The sequence below is a fragment of the Limanda limanda genome, chromosome 1 (genome assembly GCF_963576545.1).
Source record: "Limanda limanda chromosome 1, fLimLim1.1, whole genome shotgun sequence".
In the NCBI taxonomy this organism is placed as follows: Eukaryota; Metazoa; Chordata; class Actinopteri; order Pleuronectiformes; family Pleuronectidae; genus Limanda; species Limanda limanda.
Window position 1 is genome coordinate 11560569 of NC_083636.1, and position 16463 is coordinate 11577031.

Here is a 16463-nt window from a genome sequence, read left to right on the forward strand (position 1 = left end):
TTAACTTGGGCCTGATTCTGACAATTGACAATCCACCCACCAGAGTTACATGAAGCAAGAACAATCAGAGTGAGTAGTGGGACTGATTTTAAAGCTGCTATTTTAAGGTTAATAAAAGTTGCAGTGTCGATTTAAAAAACCAAAATTTTGCAGTCTTCACATTCAGCTTTATTCAGCTATAAAACAATATACAAATGACAATCTGAGGTAAATAATATATAAACTTTTCAGATTATAAAACTGTTCCATATGAAAACATTTTTTTCTTGCAATCCATGTGTGTAACAACTTCAATACCAGTCTAAACATTAGCACAGAGAACCATTTTAACTGGTTAAATATGCATTATGCATGACAGTATTATTGTTCCAGTTCAACCTGTTCACCAGCTGGTGGAGCACATTTTATCAGTTAATCTGTAGTTGAATAGAAACAAATCTAGAAAAATACCCTTTACATTCCAGTCTATACTATTATAATCTTTGAAAACACTGGTCCACAACTGTGACATTTGGTCACCAAGATAATCGTCCTTATCCAACACAGCACTCCTGTAAAAGTCACTCTCTTTGAGGCCTGGCTTCAGTCTTCCTCTTCATTAGCACAGCTTTTCTCTCCAGTCGCACGCTGACCGGAGGGAAGTGAAACACGTTGAGGGCGGTGTTGCTGTAACCTTCTATGAAGGCCAGAGGCTGGTGAGTGTCCTGTAGTCGATGTATTTTGGTAACATCCGCCTCCATTAGCAGGTGAGAGTACATCTTGATTTCAGGGTTTGAGGGATTCATGTCCTCACGTTTGTCATATCTGTTAAAAAAAACAAAAGTCATTATTATTAGGCTTTAAATAACAATAAACAGTATAGTTCACATTAGATTTACTGACAGACGTGAGATCAACACAATAAACACTGACCTCCAGTTTCTGTTTTGCTCCATGAACCGTGATACTCCAGTTTCAGCAGCGTAGGTGTCAATATGAACAAACACGTCTGGAAGAATTAAACATAACTGATTTTTAAACCACTAAGACTTTGTACAATTACTAAAAACAAATTCAAGGAAAATATTCTTAATTTTCCCCTGTACAACTAATGGTTTGTCACACAACTAAAAAGCTTAAAAATAACACAAAAACAGAAAAAGTTAACAAAGATGTACCACAAGGGTTTCACACTTTGCCCATTTTATTTCTTTGAACATTTCATATATGTTATTAGTAATATGGCAGATCCTGCGAATACCAATAAGCTGATAGTGACTCAAACCTGCAGTTGCCGGCGACAGCCTGTGGAGTTCCTGCATCCCGCGGCCCCCTGGGTAGTTGTGATGGGAAACGTAGAGACAGATGCTAGAGTACGCTGCGTTGATCAACAGCTGGCCCACCACAACCACAGAGCCCAGTTTGTACATCCAGGATTTCTGGTAGTTGCACAGACTAAAGCAAACAGGAAAAACGAAAAAAAAAAAAATAAGGAACATGAGCAGAAGCCTTCATTTAAGAAAACAGGAGGTTTCTCCTCCTCAACTGTTTCTTTTGTATCCTAAACATCAGCTTTGTCTGATTAAGTGATAATGATGTAAATTGTTTCACTGTAAACATAGGCGAGGTTTCAGTGCTTTGACTTGCATGAAAGAGCAGCCTCGGGCCGCCACCAAACTGAGCACTGGGAAAACATATATGATGAAGCGCAGCTCCTTGTGGGGCAGCAGCGAGTAGATGAGGATGAAGCCGACGGTGGGAAACAGCAGCAGCCTCATCCGCCTGTCGAGGAGGCCGAGGGGGACGAAGAGCAGCGTGCAGCCCAGGGCCCGGGGCACAGCAGAGTAGAAGTACCAGAGAAAGGGGGAGGTTTACTGGGGAGAGGAGTCAAGGAGAACTCGGGGGGGAAGGGGGTGAGATCAGCCTTCATGGTTTTTATTTAAAGCAAGAAGTAAATGTAGAGGTGATCGTTTTGTTCATGGTAATGTACAGGTTTAAATAAAAGGATATTCCCCAGTTGGAGCTTTTGTTGAGAATAGTGTTGAACCACAAAACTTGACCTTCCGGCCACAGGAGCTTCCCCCAAAAGAAGGAGTCAACAGCCACTGTCAGAGCTGCAGAAACAAAAGGAATCAAAATGATATTTGTGCACATGTTCAGTTTAACTTTATTTATACAATGTACATTGACCACTCACCCAGGGACAAGATCCCGGCAGGAACCGCATAGTAGAGCAGCTGCAGCAGCCCCAGCTTCCTGCTCAGCAGTGAGATCAACAACATGAGACCCATGAAGATGCTCAGCTCCGACCGGAACACGATGATGACTAAAGCAGAGAGGCTGATGAAGCGGCCATATTTCTGAGCCATCCAAGATGTGAACGCTACCAGAACTGGGAAAAGAAACCTACTGTCATGATTTGTAGATTAACAAAATGGTTTCTGGATGAATAATACTGGTTCGTCTTACCTATTGGAAGTGCAAATACGTTAGGGAGTGTCCTGGTGCTGTAGAACATCAGGTGAAACTGTGACGCACATGTCAAACAGAAGAGCCCTGCAACTGTGGAGCCAAACTGCCTCCTCACCTCTTTCTGCATGTGCCACAGTGCACCGATAACGCAGAATCCTAGGGAAGCTCGGACTGAAGAAAACACATCAAAACAATGCACGTTTTAATGGTTTAAAATGACAGTTATTTGTGTAGCGAGTAGTGAGATGTTAGTGATTTACCGATCAGCTGTGTGTAGAATTTGGGTACGTCCAGCAGCGAGGACACAAACACAACAGGGGAGGAGAGCACGGAGAGGAAAAGGGGGCCAAGGAAAGTCCGTGGCACCACACCAGGGAATTCATAGTGGTCATACTGGAATACAGAAGATACATCACAAATGCAACCACAACATCACACAGGAAATGGGTTATCACTTTAGTTTTTTTTATTTGCTCTTCACACGGAAACAACCGCCCATTTAGTAGCTGATCTGGGCTTTCGTCACAGGGTCTCAAGACGGCAAGAGATGGATGATAGCCCAGTTGTCATGGAGATGCAGATGTTCAGATTTCCATTTTCACCAAGACAAACCAGTAATTTCCGCCTGCTGATGAAGACTGTGTCATGTGATTTAGATGAAAGATATGAAACGGACTGATTAGATTTCCACTTTTACCGGTTCTGTAAAACCCTGAAAATGTCTGATTGGAGATAATAGTTAAAGTATTTTAAATATGAAATGTATCTTATTTTTTGCTAATACATTAATAATAAAGCACACGTATATTATGTTATATGATATTATATCATATGAACCGGTTATATTTTTAAAACAGTCAAATTACTCTGTATTGATTTGAACAGATGACTTTTTCATTTCTCAAACAGTACAAGCTTCCTTTTTGTTACAAATTTTTTGCATTAAATATTAAAAAATAAATTCAAATTGCACAATTATAGAATTAAATATCTCCATATATGTTAGGGCTTTAAATATTCAAACAATATCTTTGTCTACGACTGATAATAGTATAAAATCGGTGTATTTTTTTAGATATATAATAACAGTTTTAATGTTAGTGTGGTCTGTGTTAGATATTCACTCATGTTAACATAAATATGATGCCTTGGACTGGTGTTGTGTACAGTTAGCTTGTTAGCACCTCCACTACATGAATGTAAAACAGCTCCTTACCTTGTCAAAGTCAAGTCTGTGATATAAAATGTCGTGCGCTGCTTGTAGGTTGAAGCTCTCCTCCACCTTGGTGAACGGGCAGATGAATAAATGCAGGAGAGACACAGAAATCCACAGAACGAGCAGAGGAAGCCCCAAAACTCTCCTCTTTTCAGCCATGACAGCTGAGAGCCTGCTGTCACTTCCGCTCCTGACCGGAAGTTGCACTATACGACATGCTGTCATGTCGCTAAAACCTTAACATAATTGTTATGGTCGCGGCGTCAGGGTTTTTCTTATGAATTCAATTTAATAATTCAATTATAATCAAAAATAAAAAACATTTGAACGAAACAACCAGGTTTCCTGTCATTTCCACGTGCGGAAGGATCTACTTGTCCCGCGCGTGGCGGCTTGTGATTCGTCACACGTTTGATTGACAGGTGCCGACAGCCAATCAGCGCAAGACACAATTGTAGCAGGACGCCGACGCGGAAACTACAACCACACTCACCGGCATGTAAATACAACCCAGCTGCGCTTTGCATAGACCGCGATTACCGGTGTTTAATGTTCACTCCAGCTCGGTTTGATGAGAGGGAGTCGAGCCGTGTCCCGATGTGAGACCGATGTGAGAGAGGTGTCTGCAGTGAACGGTCGCGATGCTGTCCTCCGGTCCACGGCTGCTGCAGCTGCTCTCCTGTGCTTCTCTGCTTCTCCTCCTCTCCGGAGGCTGCAGCGCCAAGAGGGATTTAAAAAGCGTCTGTAGCACATGTCGGCAAATCACCGACGACTTCAGCAAGGTCAGTGAACGCAACACTTGTGTGATGTTACTGAAGAGTCCAACCAAATGTGGGGATGAATGTTGTGTCTAAATGTCTTCAAATGACTCGGGTCCCTCCCTGGTGTCTCTCTGGACCAACATGACTCTGGTGTTTGTGTTGCAGGGCTATGACCGAACAGCCAAGCAGAACTTTGGTGGAGGCAACACCGCCTGGGAGGAGAGGAAGCTGTCCAAGTACGAGACGAGGTGAGACGTCCTGTCCCACTTCAGGACACAGTCACACTCACAAAGAGCAGGAGGAATCTCATCAGAGCTGCTAGAGATCATAGAGGGACATGAGAGAGGGACCTGCAAGTTGGTGCCTGGTATTGAAGATCTTGAAGGAGTCTGTGCTGCGTCAGTTTCATCCTGAATGAAAAATATATTAAAGTCAGTTTACATGAAGTAATGACAGAGAGCAACACATTCACAATACTGGCAATACTTAGACATTTGAATTGAAATATTTCCCCACTACTTCAGGGGTTTAGAAAGCTCTAGAGAACGAACCTGGTTAAGGGTCACTCTAACCTGCCCCAGTGTCACCAGAGCCGTGTTTGCTCAGTTCACACCGGAGCTGCAGAGCGTTGCACTGAGCACACATGAAGCGTATCAAAGATCTGAATCTTTAACTGACAGGTGGCCGGTAACAGAGCCAAATTACAGCGCCACTACATCTACTGCTACAGCTACTGCTCAGAGTCGTATTCTGAGGTCTTGGAAGTCGAGACGATAAGTGAGGGTTAAACCAGGCCTTTGTCATCAGGCTCTGGAACTTTCAATGCAGAGTTTTAACCGTTTTTTTACAGATAGTATTTGTTTTGTCATAAAAATAATACTTCATACCTCATCCTCAAAACAAAGTTGCAAAAAAAACTCAAATTAAGCACTATAATAACAATTTGGATTGGGTAAATCACGATAAATGTAAGTTATTAAGCTTTGATTCAAAGGAAGCTACTGACAAGGCTGCTCTGCTTCCTCATGCAGAGTGTTCCACAGCCTCGGGGCTCTGATTTCAAAAGCTCTGTCCCCCTTCACCCGAGGTCGTGTGGGGATACAAGCTACAATGTACTGAGGAGTCAGACTATTAAGTGCCTTATAAGTAATTGAAAGGAAATTTCTAAAAAAAAAAACGTACACAGCAACCTCGAGCAGCCACCAAACCAAGCACTTGGAAAGTGTGTATGATGATCTCCTTTTGGGGCATGTTATTTTGGCAATTTCGCTCATCCCTGCATCATGATTTACACACACACACACACACACACACACACACATTATCTCCTGACAGATTTTGATACCGTTTCCGCCCCGTCCGTCTTTTCGCAGTGAGATTCGTCTGATGGAGATTGTTGAGGGCCTGTGTGACAGCAGCAGCTTCGAGTGCAACCACATGGTAGAAGAGCACGAGGAGCAGTTTGAGACCTGGTGGTTCAAGAGGTGAGAGATGGTTCATGCAGATTCATGATGAACAAGGAAGCTGGACAGAAACTCTTCTTAACTCTGGGATGTCAAAACCAAAGACAAACAGATTGATGCCATTTGGACAGAGATCTACACCTGCCGAGTTATTTGTGTTTTTTTTAGTTTCACTCAGTTAAATGTGGTAACCCTCAGTCTTCCTGTTGTGTTTCCTGTCGCCTCGCAGGAAAACAAAACATCCTGATCTGCATAAGTGGTTCTGTGTTGAAACCATCAAAGTGTGCTGTGCCAAGGGAACGTTTGGTCCGGACTGCAACGGTGAGGACACACACACACACACATTGTGCTGCTGTTTAAATACGATACATATACAAAATGACCCTGTCCAACTAAGGAAGTAGCACCAATGTTAAAATGTAATGTGTGTGTTTGTGATTCTCCCTGTAAGCTTGTGTCGGGGGCTCTGAGAGACCCTGCCACGGAAATGGAAATTGCGACGGCGACGGCACCCGTGGAGGGAATGGAAAGTGCAGCTGTAGCCACGGTTACGAGGGGGAGTTCTGCCTGGACTGCAGCGAAGGCCACTTCAACGAAGTGAGGAACGACACCTTCTCCCTTTGCACTGGTACAGGATCACCGACATGTCTCCAGACTTCATCTAAAAACATGTCGCTAAGTGATGAGTTAACCTTGGGCTTCACTTCCTCCTGCAGAATGCGACTCTTCTTGCAAGACCTGCACCGGAGGAACCAGTCAGGACTGTGATGAGTGTAAGGACGGCTGGGAGGAGGACGACCAGGAAGCTTGTGTCGGTAAGAAAAGATGAGAAAAGATAAGATATGTTTATTTAAGTGGGTTTAACCAGAGCTGTGTTAAAATGTGTTGATCTTTGATGATAAAATAGTTTTCATGCCGATTGGATGAAAGACATGAAGAATGTAATGTAGAATACAATCTGTGCGACACCAGTTCACGTGGCTGTAATCTTTGAAACTGCAGATGTGAACGAGTGCTCCGGAGACGCTTCTCCGTGTGAAGAAGATCAGTTCTGTCTGAACACAGAAGGCTCCTACTCCTGCAAGGGTAAGACCACTGATAATGAACCGCTTCATTTCAAAAAGAAATCTGAGATTCTCAGGACCAGAGGGCCAAAGAACATTAATGATATTTCTGTGATTAGTGTTTAACAGAGAGTGTGTTTCTGTTTTTGTCCTTTGCAGCTTGTGATAGAGTTTGCTCCGGCTGCACTGGAGAAGGCTCTGATAAGTGCCGGGCTTGTGCCGGCGGCTACGAGGACGCAGAGGGCACCTGCACAGGTTGGTGTAAATCCTAGACTGTTTGAAGGGTGACATTTCTATATGCTCTCGGGTCACTTCTAGAATAAATTGTGAGTCAGTTCAAAAATGGATACAAACAGAAGCTGCAAATTTGAACCCATTAACACAAAGTGACAAACATTATGTTGGTTATCTATAAATACTCGACTCCTTCCAGCCCCAAGCCCATTGATTTCTACTGGGCATGAGAATTTATAAAACAGATCATAATTGTATCGTTTAAATATCAAAACAAAAATTGTAAGTAGTAGTAGTAATGTTTTCTGAAATATTACGGATTTATCCTCTATCAGCTGTTAATCATCCTCTTTAATCCCATCATATTACTATATTACTATATTATTATGTTTGAATATTGAATTACATTTTTTAAATAGTTTTGCCCATTATGTAAATACAGGCTTATGCTCTACTAGTGCCACTGTCATCATGTGGTTGGAACATATTCTGTCCACCAGAGGGCATACCACCATTAGGCTATAAATAAACATTTACTCTTACCAGCTGTAACGAACCTTAAACAGTGAAAATAATCTGTTGAGGCTCATGTTGACTTCAAACCAGCAACAGCACTGGTTTCCACAGGGGTTGCAATGTCTGTATCTGTAGAATATTTATATATAAGGTGTGAAAACATAAACTGAAGGGCAGTTGTTTTTCTGGTGTTTCACTCTCTTTATCTCCCTCTGTCTTCCTTCCTTTCTCGAAACAAGTGTGAACAAAACCACATTGTGAAACTCAAAGTCGAAAGACGGGACCGGCAGCAGCAGCATCACAATATGATACACATTCAAATAGGAATTCAAGCATTCTAATACCATTAATATTCTTTAAATGTCCTATTATATTCGACTCCCAAATAGGTACACTCACATGTTATGTGTAATCTTATTCTAGTCTGGGTTCACTTATCCTTATGTTTTTGGTTTCCTAAGACGTGGATGAGTGCTCCCAGTCCGAGCCGGTGTGTACGAAGGAGCACCAGCAGTGTGTCAACACTAAAGGCAGCTACGTGTGCATCTGTGCGGTCGGCTACGAGGAGGAGGACGGCGAGTGTTTGCAACCGCCACAGCCAGGTGAGCCGCTGCTGAATATACTAGGTTTGTATCGTCTGCTACAAGGTTCTTATACACACTGCACAGGAAACCAATTGATAACACATTGCATATTATAGATAAGATGTATTCAAATTGTATATACTTGTTCACATCGAATTATTATTCACACATGATTGTATTTGCTTTAGAAAAAGAGGAGGAGACAGAAGCAGAGGAGACGAGCACAACTCCTCATCCAGAACTTTGATGTCGGGGACCATTAGAGGAAAGTCAGTAAGAATCGTCAACGATGAGCACTTGAAGAACCAGCTGCACTTAGACCCATAGGAAGCTGCTAGAACAGTGTTTTCCAGCTGTGGACCGGGGATTACAGGACAGGAGGAAAGAGACATTTGATGCTCTTAGTAACGCTGGTTGTTGTTGTCGCTTTTCTCTGGTGTGTGCGAATGACCACTTGTTGTCTTTATCTGTTGTATGGTTTTAAAATTAGGAGGCGTTTCAATAAAGGTGAATCATTTTGAATTTAGGTAAACTCGTATCAATAAACTGTTTAATCTGCTGTTTATTCGAGGAGAACAAATGTAGCAGGTGGAGGTAAAATCTGTGCAGTTGCAGTTCTCATAAACGGCCACACGATGGCAGTCTAGTCATGTGGAATATGGGATGTGTGTCACTTAAATGAAGCCGAGAGGACCAAAGTAGAGCATCTCACTGTTTTTACTCAAGCTTCCTTCATATAACTGTCTTTGATGCAGGGATTTACTTATGTTATATGTTATGAATATGTTTTAATACCACAGGTAACCTTTTTTTCCCTTTGACCGGGACTTCTTCAAATCTCTTTATCACAGACTTCTTCTTTTGCTCTTATGCAAATATGCAGCACTGTAACCACTCAGATGCTACGAAGCCTTTTGGCGAGACCTTCCCACGGCCCCGCTTGGATCAAAGCATATTTCTCTAACCCGCGTCTCACCTTGGAATAAGTCTTCCCAGCTTCCTGCGGGATGATGTCAGCTGTTTTGACTTGACAAGCCCGCTGAAGGTGGGAGGAACATCCAGTTGAGACCTGTCTGAGCTGGATGTCAAGCAGCAGAGATGCAATCATGCCACAGGCCAACCCCCCACACACCTCACACACACACTGAAACACCCGAGCCTCCACTTTTCACCCCTGGTGAAAAGTGGGAAGGGAAGTATGGGAAGGTTTGATGGGAAATGGTTCACATCCCCAAAAACTAGAATATGCAGTCTATAATTGATATAAATGAAATCGCACGGAGAAGGTGTTTCTAAAATGACTAAACAGAGATGAAAACACACAAATAACGAGTTCATATGGAAATCCACTCATTCAGGATTCTTTAATGTCATTGTACTGCTGCAGACAACACAACAGAATAGCTCCTTCCAATTTGGCCAACAAACACGTGAAAGTGACGAAGCTAATGTGGTGGCCACTTCCAAAATACACCTGTAACAGCAAGACGAGCTGGTGACCTACGTAGACCAGCCCGTCTCATTTTGTCTCAGCCTCAGCAGAGTCCACATGGGACACGCCGTGGACAGCAGGTTGAGTCCTTCAGAGGGTGCAGCACCTGAAGTGGGACACGGGAAAAGAGCAGCAAAGCAGAAAAAGTAAACAAAGCTCGCTTCTAGGCAACCTGCGAAACACATGTATCGTAAGTAGGTCTTAATGGGAGAGGTCAGGAAAGATGAGAACACAATAAACATAGAAACCAACAGAGATGGTTCGCATGAGTCAGCGCTCAGACTAACATGAGTCAGCGTATCTCTTATTGATGCTCCAGTACCCTCCTCGGTGAATTGAACCTTTATTAGAGCAGAGGAGATATTCGAGTTCCACATCTGGTCTCGGTGATGAACGCTCTACCAGGAAACTTTGCGATCGTGTCGCGGCAAGCTGATGCTGATGGAGTCACTTTTTACCGATGAGTAAGAATCTCCAGAGCTTCACCTTGCTCCTCTGAGTCACCACGGCTCGACTAACCTGCTGCACAGTGAGGCAGCAGCGATTCAAGCTCACGACCTGTGACCTTTCTCTGCTTTGTAAGTTGTATCGATCACCTCCTGAAACGGCAGATGAGCTGAATGCAAATGTCCGAGCGAGAGCCTCCGGATAATCTGCAATCTTTCCTCACCCAACAGTCGCAACAGTCGCCAAAATAAAATTTAAAAAACCCAGACGAAGATGTCCAGAGAGTTTGTGGTGATAAGAGCAGACGACGGTGTTGATGTGCTGTAAACAAAATCATGTGATCTCCTTAGCGGGATTAATTATGAATGAGTCACTTCCTGCCTCTGTCTGCTGCACCCGGCACTACTGAGACATGGAGCCACAATATTGAAGTCCCTGTATTTAGATTTGTACTTTGACTTTTTACTTTGGTCCTTTTCCCATTCACTTACGTCGTGGGCGTGGCCTATACTGCAGTCAGCCAACAGGTGGCGTTTGGCTTCACTTTTGGGCAGTTCCTCATTATAGACAGAGCAGGCCTGAGTGTTTCAGGATCTTGATTAAAATTTTCTCAGTGTTTTGAACTCATAACCTTTTTGAGACATATTATTTACTCTTCATGTTGCCCCGCCCCTTTCGTGCGGCGCGGCGAGTCCCCGTTTGGATTCCACTCAACGTGCATCAACACATTGATGTTGTCGTTCGTGCTTGTGCACATGCACAGAACTGCCCATGAGTGTGTTTACACTGACTGCAGCAGCATGTGCACAAAGGCTCTGTGGTCGGAGGGGTACCCTGCTCTTTTCTCTGCACTTTGTGGTGGTTTTCTTCTGCCAGTAAACCTCAGCTGTGGCCCACATGGTCCAGCTGTAGCGGGGTGACCATGAGGACACTGACAGGCTTACTGAGGAAACCCGGGAGCACGCAGAGCAAGAAAGTGTTGCAATCTCCTCAGTGCTTATTATTCCTACAGGCCAGGACTCCCTGCCTTCCATTTTCCTCTTCGTCCTCATTCATCAGTTAAAACTCAGAGCTGCTGCTTCCCAAAGCTATCCTTAGACAACAATCCCCTTTGTTCCATTGTAAGGCAGCGGTGACAGAGATAATCACAGTGCGGAGATGCATTGAGGGGAACTGCACACTAAACCAGAAGCCAGATGTGGCACCATGTGCTCCTGTCCGGCTGTCAGTGGTCTGCACCGCCTCTGATGTCGGGCACTCCTTAAACTGGCCGTCCTCCTCTGATGCGGTCGGGTCTGCCTTCCCTTCACCCAGCTGGAAAGCTCCACCGCCGAACAATTAAGCCGGACAAATTGGAAACTCTGCCAGGCAGAAGCAACTCAAATATAGAGCTTCTCAAGGTGCTGTTTGGGAATCAGCCTCAGTGAACACACGGACAGCAACAAGTCGCTTTATGAAACAGACTTTGGCGCCAAGTAAAAGCATCAGATGGGTGTCTGGGGCAGCAGGTGAAGCCATTTGTCTGGGGTCGAGAAGGAGGAACTTGAAGATTTGTGTTTTGAGCAAAAGAGGGATTCAACAAGGCATTTTGAAGAAAAGCAAACATAATCTATACTTATATGTATCTTTGATTCTTAGCAACATTAGCATTCTGCTTCAGTTGTGTGTCTGGACATGCAGCAGTTGTCAACATTCACAAAACGGCAAAAGGATGTGCTGTTCTGAGGATCTGCACAATCAACGGACTGGCCATATTCATCGGATGATCTCTTGATATAATAACCTTGACTAGCTTTAAGTTGAATTTGAAATTAATTAAAACGTTAATTGATTTTGTTGCGAAGGTTGACCTGTTTTTCTCTTAAACAAATTCAAGCACAAGTATTCAGTGGCAAAAGTTAATCAGTATATAAAAGTAGATTAGCACTGAGTAGATCACGCAGCTCCGATCGTGCAGAGTTTACAGTGTGTGTTTAGGATCTGGGCCGACTTTCTGATGGGAGGAAGCAGTAATGTAAATCTGAATTATTTACATCATGAAATAGCTTTTTCTTCACAACAAGGTGCCTGGAGCAGCACAGAAGTAATACATTAGCAAAAAACACCAGTGACACCAGTGTTTTCCACTCATGGGTAAAATATATATATATATTTATTTTCTACCTGGGACTGTTCTGTTCAATAAGAGTGTAAAACCCATCCAAACACTTTTAATTATTCAGTGTGTTATTTGGTCCTGCAGGTTTGTTGTGCTTGAAATGAAAAGTTAGAATGAAAATTCCTTTTTTCATCTATTTTAATGTAACTCCATGTTCTTTATACCTCATGTGCAGATTTTGCCTTGAAAGCTAATGTACTTTACTAGAAATATACAGACATCAGCCGCAGTAGCTGGTTCTACTGTTGTGGCAGATCAGCATATTTCTGTGACCTGTTTAGAAAGAGTTTATTCGGAGCCATCAGTCAAGGGACTCAACAATTATTTTGTACCGGCCAATCAGAGAGCAGCATTGGCTTTTTGGGAGGTGGCCTTTAAGAGACAGGACTCAAAACCAAAGGTTACAAACAGAGGCTGAAAAGAGGAGCTGCAGCAATGGACAATGTGAGGAGAGTGAGGAGTTTTATTAACATTAAAGCATGGGAACATTTTCAAGTAATAACCCAAATTGAAATGATGAACCTGTATATCAGCATGATAGGTCTCCTTTAATAATGATCAGTGTGAGAACAGTGTCATATATATATTTAAAAGAGCCTTCTGCATTTCTCGACTGTATTCTGCTATTAGAGAATTATTAATGTTGGTTTCAGTTTAGTCACTTGCACATCAGCCTCCCAAAGAAAACCAGAGGGGCTAAACAGCTTCTCAGTATCTCTCAGGGGAGCAGGAGGAAGAGGAGGAGGAGGAAGAGGAGGGAGAAGGAGACAGGGAGTGGCCCGGCGCTCACTGGCTGCGGCTGCACAGAGATGTTGCAGACAGGGAGGATGGATAGATGTTGCACTCACCTCTGTTTGATCTGACAGGCAGAGCCCAATGTCTGCGCGTGTCTGTCTGCACATGCAGTCATCTGTGTGTGTGTGTGTGTGTGTGTGTGTGTGTGTGTGTGTGTGTGCTTGCGTAGGAGTGCGATAAGATTTGGCTTGTGTGTGTCCGTCTGCGTGCGGCTCTACAGTGTGACTGTACTGTCTGGCCTCTGATCTGTTCCACCCATCAGGAATGAGAGGAGACAGAGAGGGCGACTTTGATCTCCCGCAGATTTCAGTGCTACCGTCCTCTTTCCTAAAATCTTTGTTTTTGAAGACTCCAAGTCCAAGAAAGAGAGAAAGAGCACACATAAATCTCCAGTCTTTATTTATAACCCTGATTTATACGACACACTTACATTAGAGGTTAATTGACACTCTAATCCATTTCCCCCAACAAGTAGAGGCTTTACTGTCTTTTTTACACTGACATGAAATAGCAAATGCTTTTAGACGGTGGTGTTTACATGCTCTTACAGCAAGTAACCAGGTAACATTCAGCTTTCTGAAGTAACAGGTTACTTAAATGTCACGTAAACCACAAACCTGAGCCTCATAAGGACACCAAAAGTTACAATGATGAGACGGTGGAGTGAGGTTGAGCTTCATCAAAGAACAGCCTGTCCTCTGTTTTAGTGTTTGGATGAGAGAAAGCATCGCAATGGCGTCATTTTTAAAAGGTTGTCCGGGCGCCTAATGGAGGAGCATTGACCAGACAGCAAGCTGTTTTTCAAAGTGTTGTTCCTGTTTTTCAGGTGTAAATAACAAGGTACGACCAAACCTGAGAAAGGTAGACTATCAGTGATTGTGTGGGTGATAGTGTGACCTATTTCACACCAGTTGTAAAGGTGGATGTTTTTCTATGAATAGTTTGTGTTTTTGCATTGTTAACCTATTTCAGCACCTGCAGCAGCACAAACCACGAGCAGCCTCCCCACATCAAACACATATTTCTCTGTCAGCGTTGGACACGGCTTCAAAGCACTTTTTCCGATAGCTTTTATCTAAAATACAGTTGTAAAACCCCCGATGGAAGCAGAGGCCCCACGTTCGCTCCTACCCGCCGCGGTGTGCGTTGCCATGGCGCCCGGGCGGTGTTGACACTGCAAGATGTAAACACACTCGGAGGAGAGGGAGCAAGGTGGAGGAGTGCAGGGGAGAGAGGGCGTCTCACACACACACACACACACAGGCTCAGACAGACTACAGTGGATTAGTGTTTGGGGAGAGTGGGAGGTCACAGGTTTGATGCTGTGTGTAACTTAGCTGTGAGAAATGCTCTGTTGAGAAACAGACTTATTGTTGTCTGGTGTGCGATTTTTCCTAATGGACTCAAACGAATGTGAAGTGACGAATAAATGACAAATAAACACAACTTATTTAGAAAATAGGTATTTTGATTCAAATTTTTTTGGCCATTTATGGAAAAGAAACCTGTAAACACAATATTAACATAAAACCATAACCAGTTGTTTGCTAATATGATGGCAAACTGTTTCCTGTTGACACATTCGGAGCATAGACTGCAGTGTCCACATAACAGCTCCCCTAAAGTGAGGCCAAAACGTCTCATTTGCCCCCTGCTGGCTGGCTGCTGTACAGGAAATAAACCACACCTCATCCATGTTAACAGATTGGACGTAGACCAAATTTAAAAGTAAAAATACCTTAATTTCATAACATACTGATGTTTGTGAAAGTGTTTAGTTTTCAGATACTTTTTAATTTGTTATTTGGTGCTATATAAACAGGGTCTGGATGACGCAGGATCATTTTGGTTAATTAAAATTGTTCAGTACAGAGGCTGCAGAGGAGGGAAGGTGCTGTGCAAAAAGAACAGTGTATTCTTTTGAAGTGTTAAAAGAGGACAGCTGTATGCAGCCCTGCACGTCCTCCTGCTGGGGACGGTGACAGACTCACAGGCTGTTCTGAGGCCACAAGTGACAGACTGGCTCTCGGGTGACGAGTGGGTTGCAAACAGCTCCACTTGCACGTATAACTTCGCTCTCACGCTCTAGTTTGTGGCGATTGTGTGAGTGTTTTATTGTAAATATGCTCTCTTTACTTTCAATGGCAGTCACGCTCCTGTTTTTCTATCCCAGCCTCGCACAGGCCACTACTCTTGGGTCATCAAAACATTCTCACGTCTCCTTCCAGCGTCCTAAACGTGACTCCGTCTGATCCCCGTTTTATTGGGTGGTTTAGGGGATGTGTTTCCTTGCAGCGTAATAAAAAAGGGACATGAGTCTCTTATGAACCTTCAAAGCCGCATGCGGCCACATGAAAGCGAGGGCCGACCGATCGCCACAACAACAGCAGCAGGCATCAATTCCAGTTTTCCCCTCATTATAACCGAGTGGATATGAAACAGGCCGCGGCTCCTGCGCCATTTCTCCGCGGAACTCATTTCCTGGGCTGGTATCGGCTCATATGGCTTTTTGTTTTTTCTGGACGGGAACCCTCGAAAAGAGAGAGAGCCACGATCACAGGGGGGCTCAGCAGCTCAGGCGCGCCGACCACCCCACCGACGGCCGTTATGCAACCGACGGTGCTACCTCCGGTCAGCGCCGGGGGTGATTTGCGTTCAGCTCAGCAAACTCAGGGCAAAAATCAAAACCCTTCTTCTTCAAGATGGCAGCCCGCGTAATGACAGATGCTTCAATTTGAAGGCATGGTCGACATTAGCGTCAATTAAAACACTAAATTTACCTCGGGATCAATAAAGTATCTATCCATCTGTCTATCCATCATTCTTGTCGTACTGCAAAGTGTAAATCTGACAGTCAGGTTTCCAGGAAAGAGAGTGGGGTTTTTGTATTGAAGGCTGTGCTGATGAGTCTGCAGTCAGAGAGAGCAGCAGTGCTGGCTCAGCTAAGCCTGCCTGTCACCTCTCTGCCGGCTCAGCACTTTTAGGCATGTATCTGCCATGTGGAGCTGCAGGGCCGGTGACGTGCCACTCGTCCGTCCCCCCCGCAGCCCGCTCTGCTGAAGCCCCTCGCTTCCTACGCCCCCGCCTCTCACTTCTCACACTCAAAATACTCATAAATGTCCAATTATACAAGAACCAGGATGAATTATTTTAGGTTTAACCAGAGGTGAAGTGCTGCCGGAGAAAACTGGAGTGGAGCTTCCCAACTGTTTTCCCTTTATATTCTCAGTGGGGAAAATTCATATACCTTTTTTTAAAACTTAAAGATCCAATCATAAAGCT

General features: G+C 43.9%; 2 protein-coding genes across 3 annotated transcripts; one reads left to right on the forward strand and one right to left on the reverse strand.

Annotated features, from left to right (window-relative positions):
• Positions 1-36: 36 nt before the first annotated feature.
• Positions 37-3854, reverse strand: alg12 (ALG12 alpha-1,6-mannosyltransferase). Its single transcript, XM_061071304.1, has 9 exons — positions 3668-3854; positions 2712-2844; positions 2449-2622; positions 2177-2371; positions 1989-2093; positions 1627-1849; positions 1265-1434; positions 913-988; positions 37-804 (listed from the first exon to the last, which is right to left on the reverse strand). Exons 1-9 carry the CDS (start codon positions 3824-3826, stop codon positions 561-563), a joined length of 1479 nt encoding a protein of 492 aa, XP_060927287.1. The 5' UTR covers positions 3827-3854; the 3' UTR covers positions 37-560.
• A 266-nt stretch (positions 3855-4120) lies between these two features.
• Positions 4121-8815, forward strand: creld2 (cysteine-rich with EGF-like domains 2). 2 transcript variants are annotated; one of them, XM_061070176.1, is made up of 10 exons: positions 4121-4449; positions 4594-4676; positions 5802-5912; positions 6121-6212; positions 6343-6519; positions 6608-6706; positions 6894-6977; positions 7115-7210; positions 8167-8331; positions 8478-8815. In XM_061070176.1, exons 1-10 carry the CDS (start codon positions 4309-4311, stop codon positions 8534-8536), a joined length of 1107 nt encoding a protein of 368 aa, XP_060926159.1. In that variant the 5' UTR covers positions 4121-4308; the 3' UTR covers positions 8537-8815. The 2 variants fall into 2 exon arrangements, with proteins under 2 accessions (XP_060926159.1, XP_060926167.1); XM_061070184.1 differs by having other exon boundaries at positions 4124-4449; positions 8167-8307.
• The last annotated feature ends 7648 nt before the right edge of the window (positions 8816-16463 follow it).

Coding starts and splice junctions, on each gene's coding strand:
- alg12 (XM_061071304.1), bottom strand. CDS start 3,826: ATGGCTGAAAAGAGGAGAGTTTTGGGGCTTCCTCTGCTCGTTCTGTGG. Junction 2,845..3,667: donor ACAGACTTGACTTTGACAAG/GTAAGGAGCTGT, acceptor TCTGTATTCCAG/TATGACCACTATGAATTCCC. Junction 1,435..1,626: donor GCCCGAGGCTGCTCTTTCAT/GCAAGTCAAAGC, acceptor TGTTTGCTTTAG/TCTGTGCAACTACCAGAAAT.
- creld2 (XM_061070176.1), top strand. CDS start 4,309: ATGCTGTCCTCCGGTCCACGGCTGCTGCAGCTGCTCTCCTGTGCTTCT. Junction 6,978..7,114: donor AGGCTCCTACTCCTGCAAGG/GTAAGACCACTG, acceptor TGTCCTTTGCAG/CTTGTGATAGAGTTTGCTCC. Junction 8,332..8,477: donor GCCGCTGCTGAATATACTAG/GTTTGTATCGTC, acceptor TATTTGCTTTAG/AAAAAGAGGAGGAGACAGAA.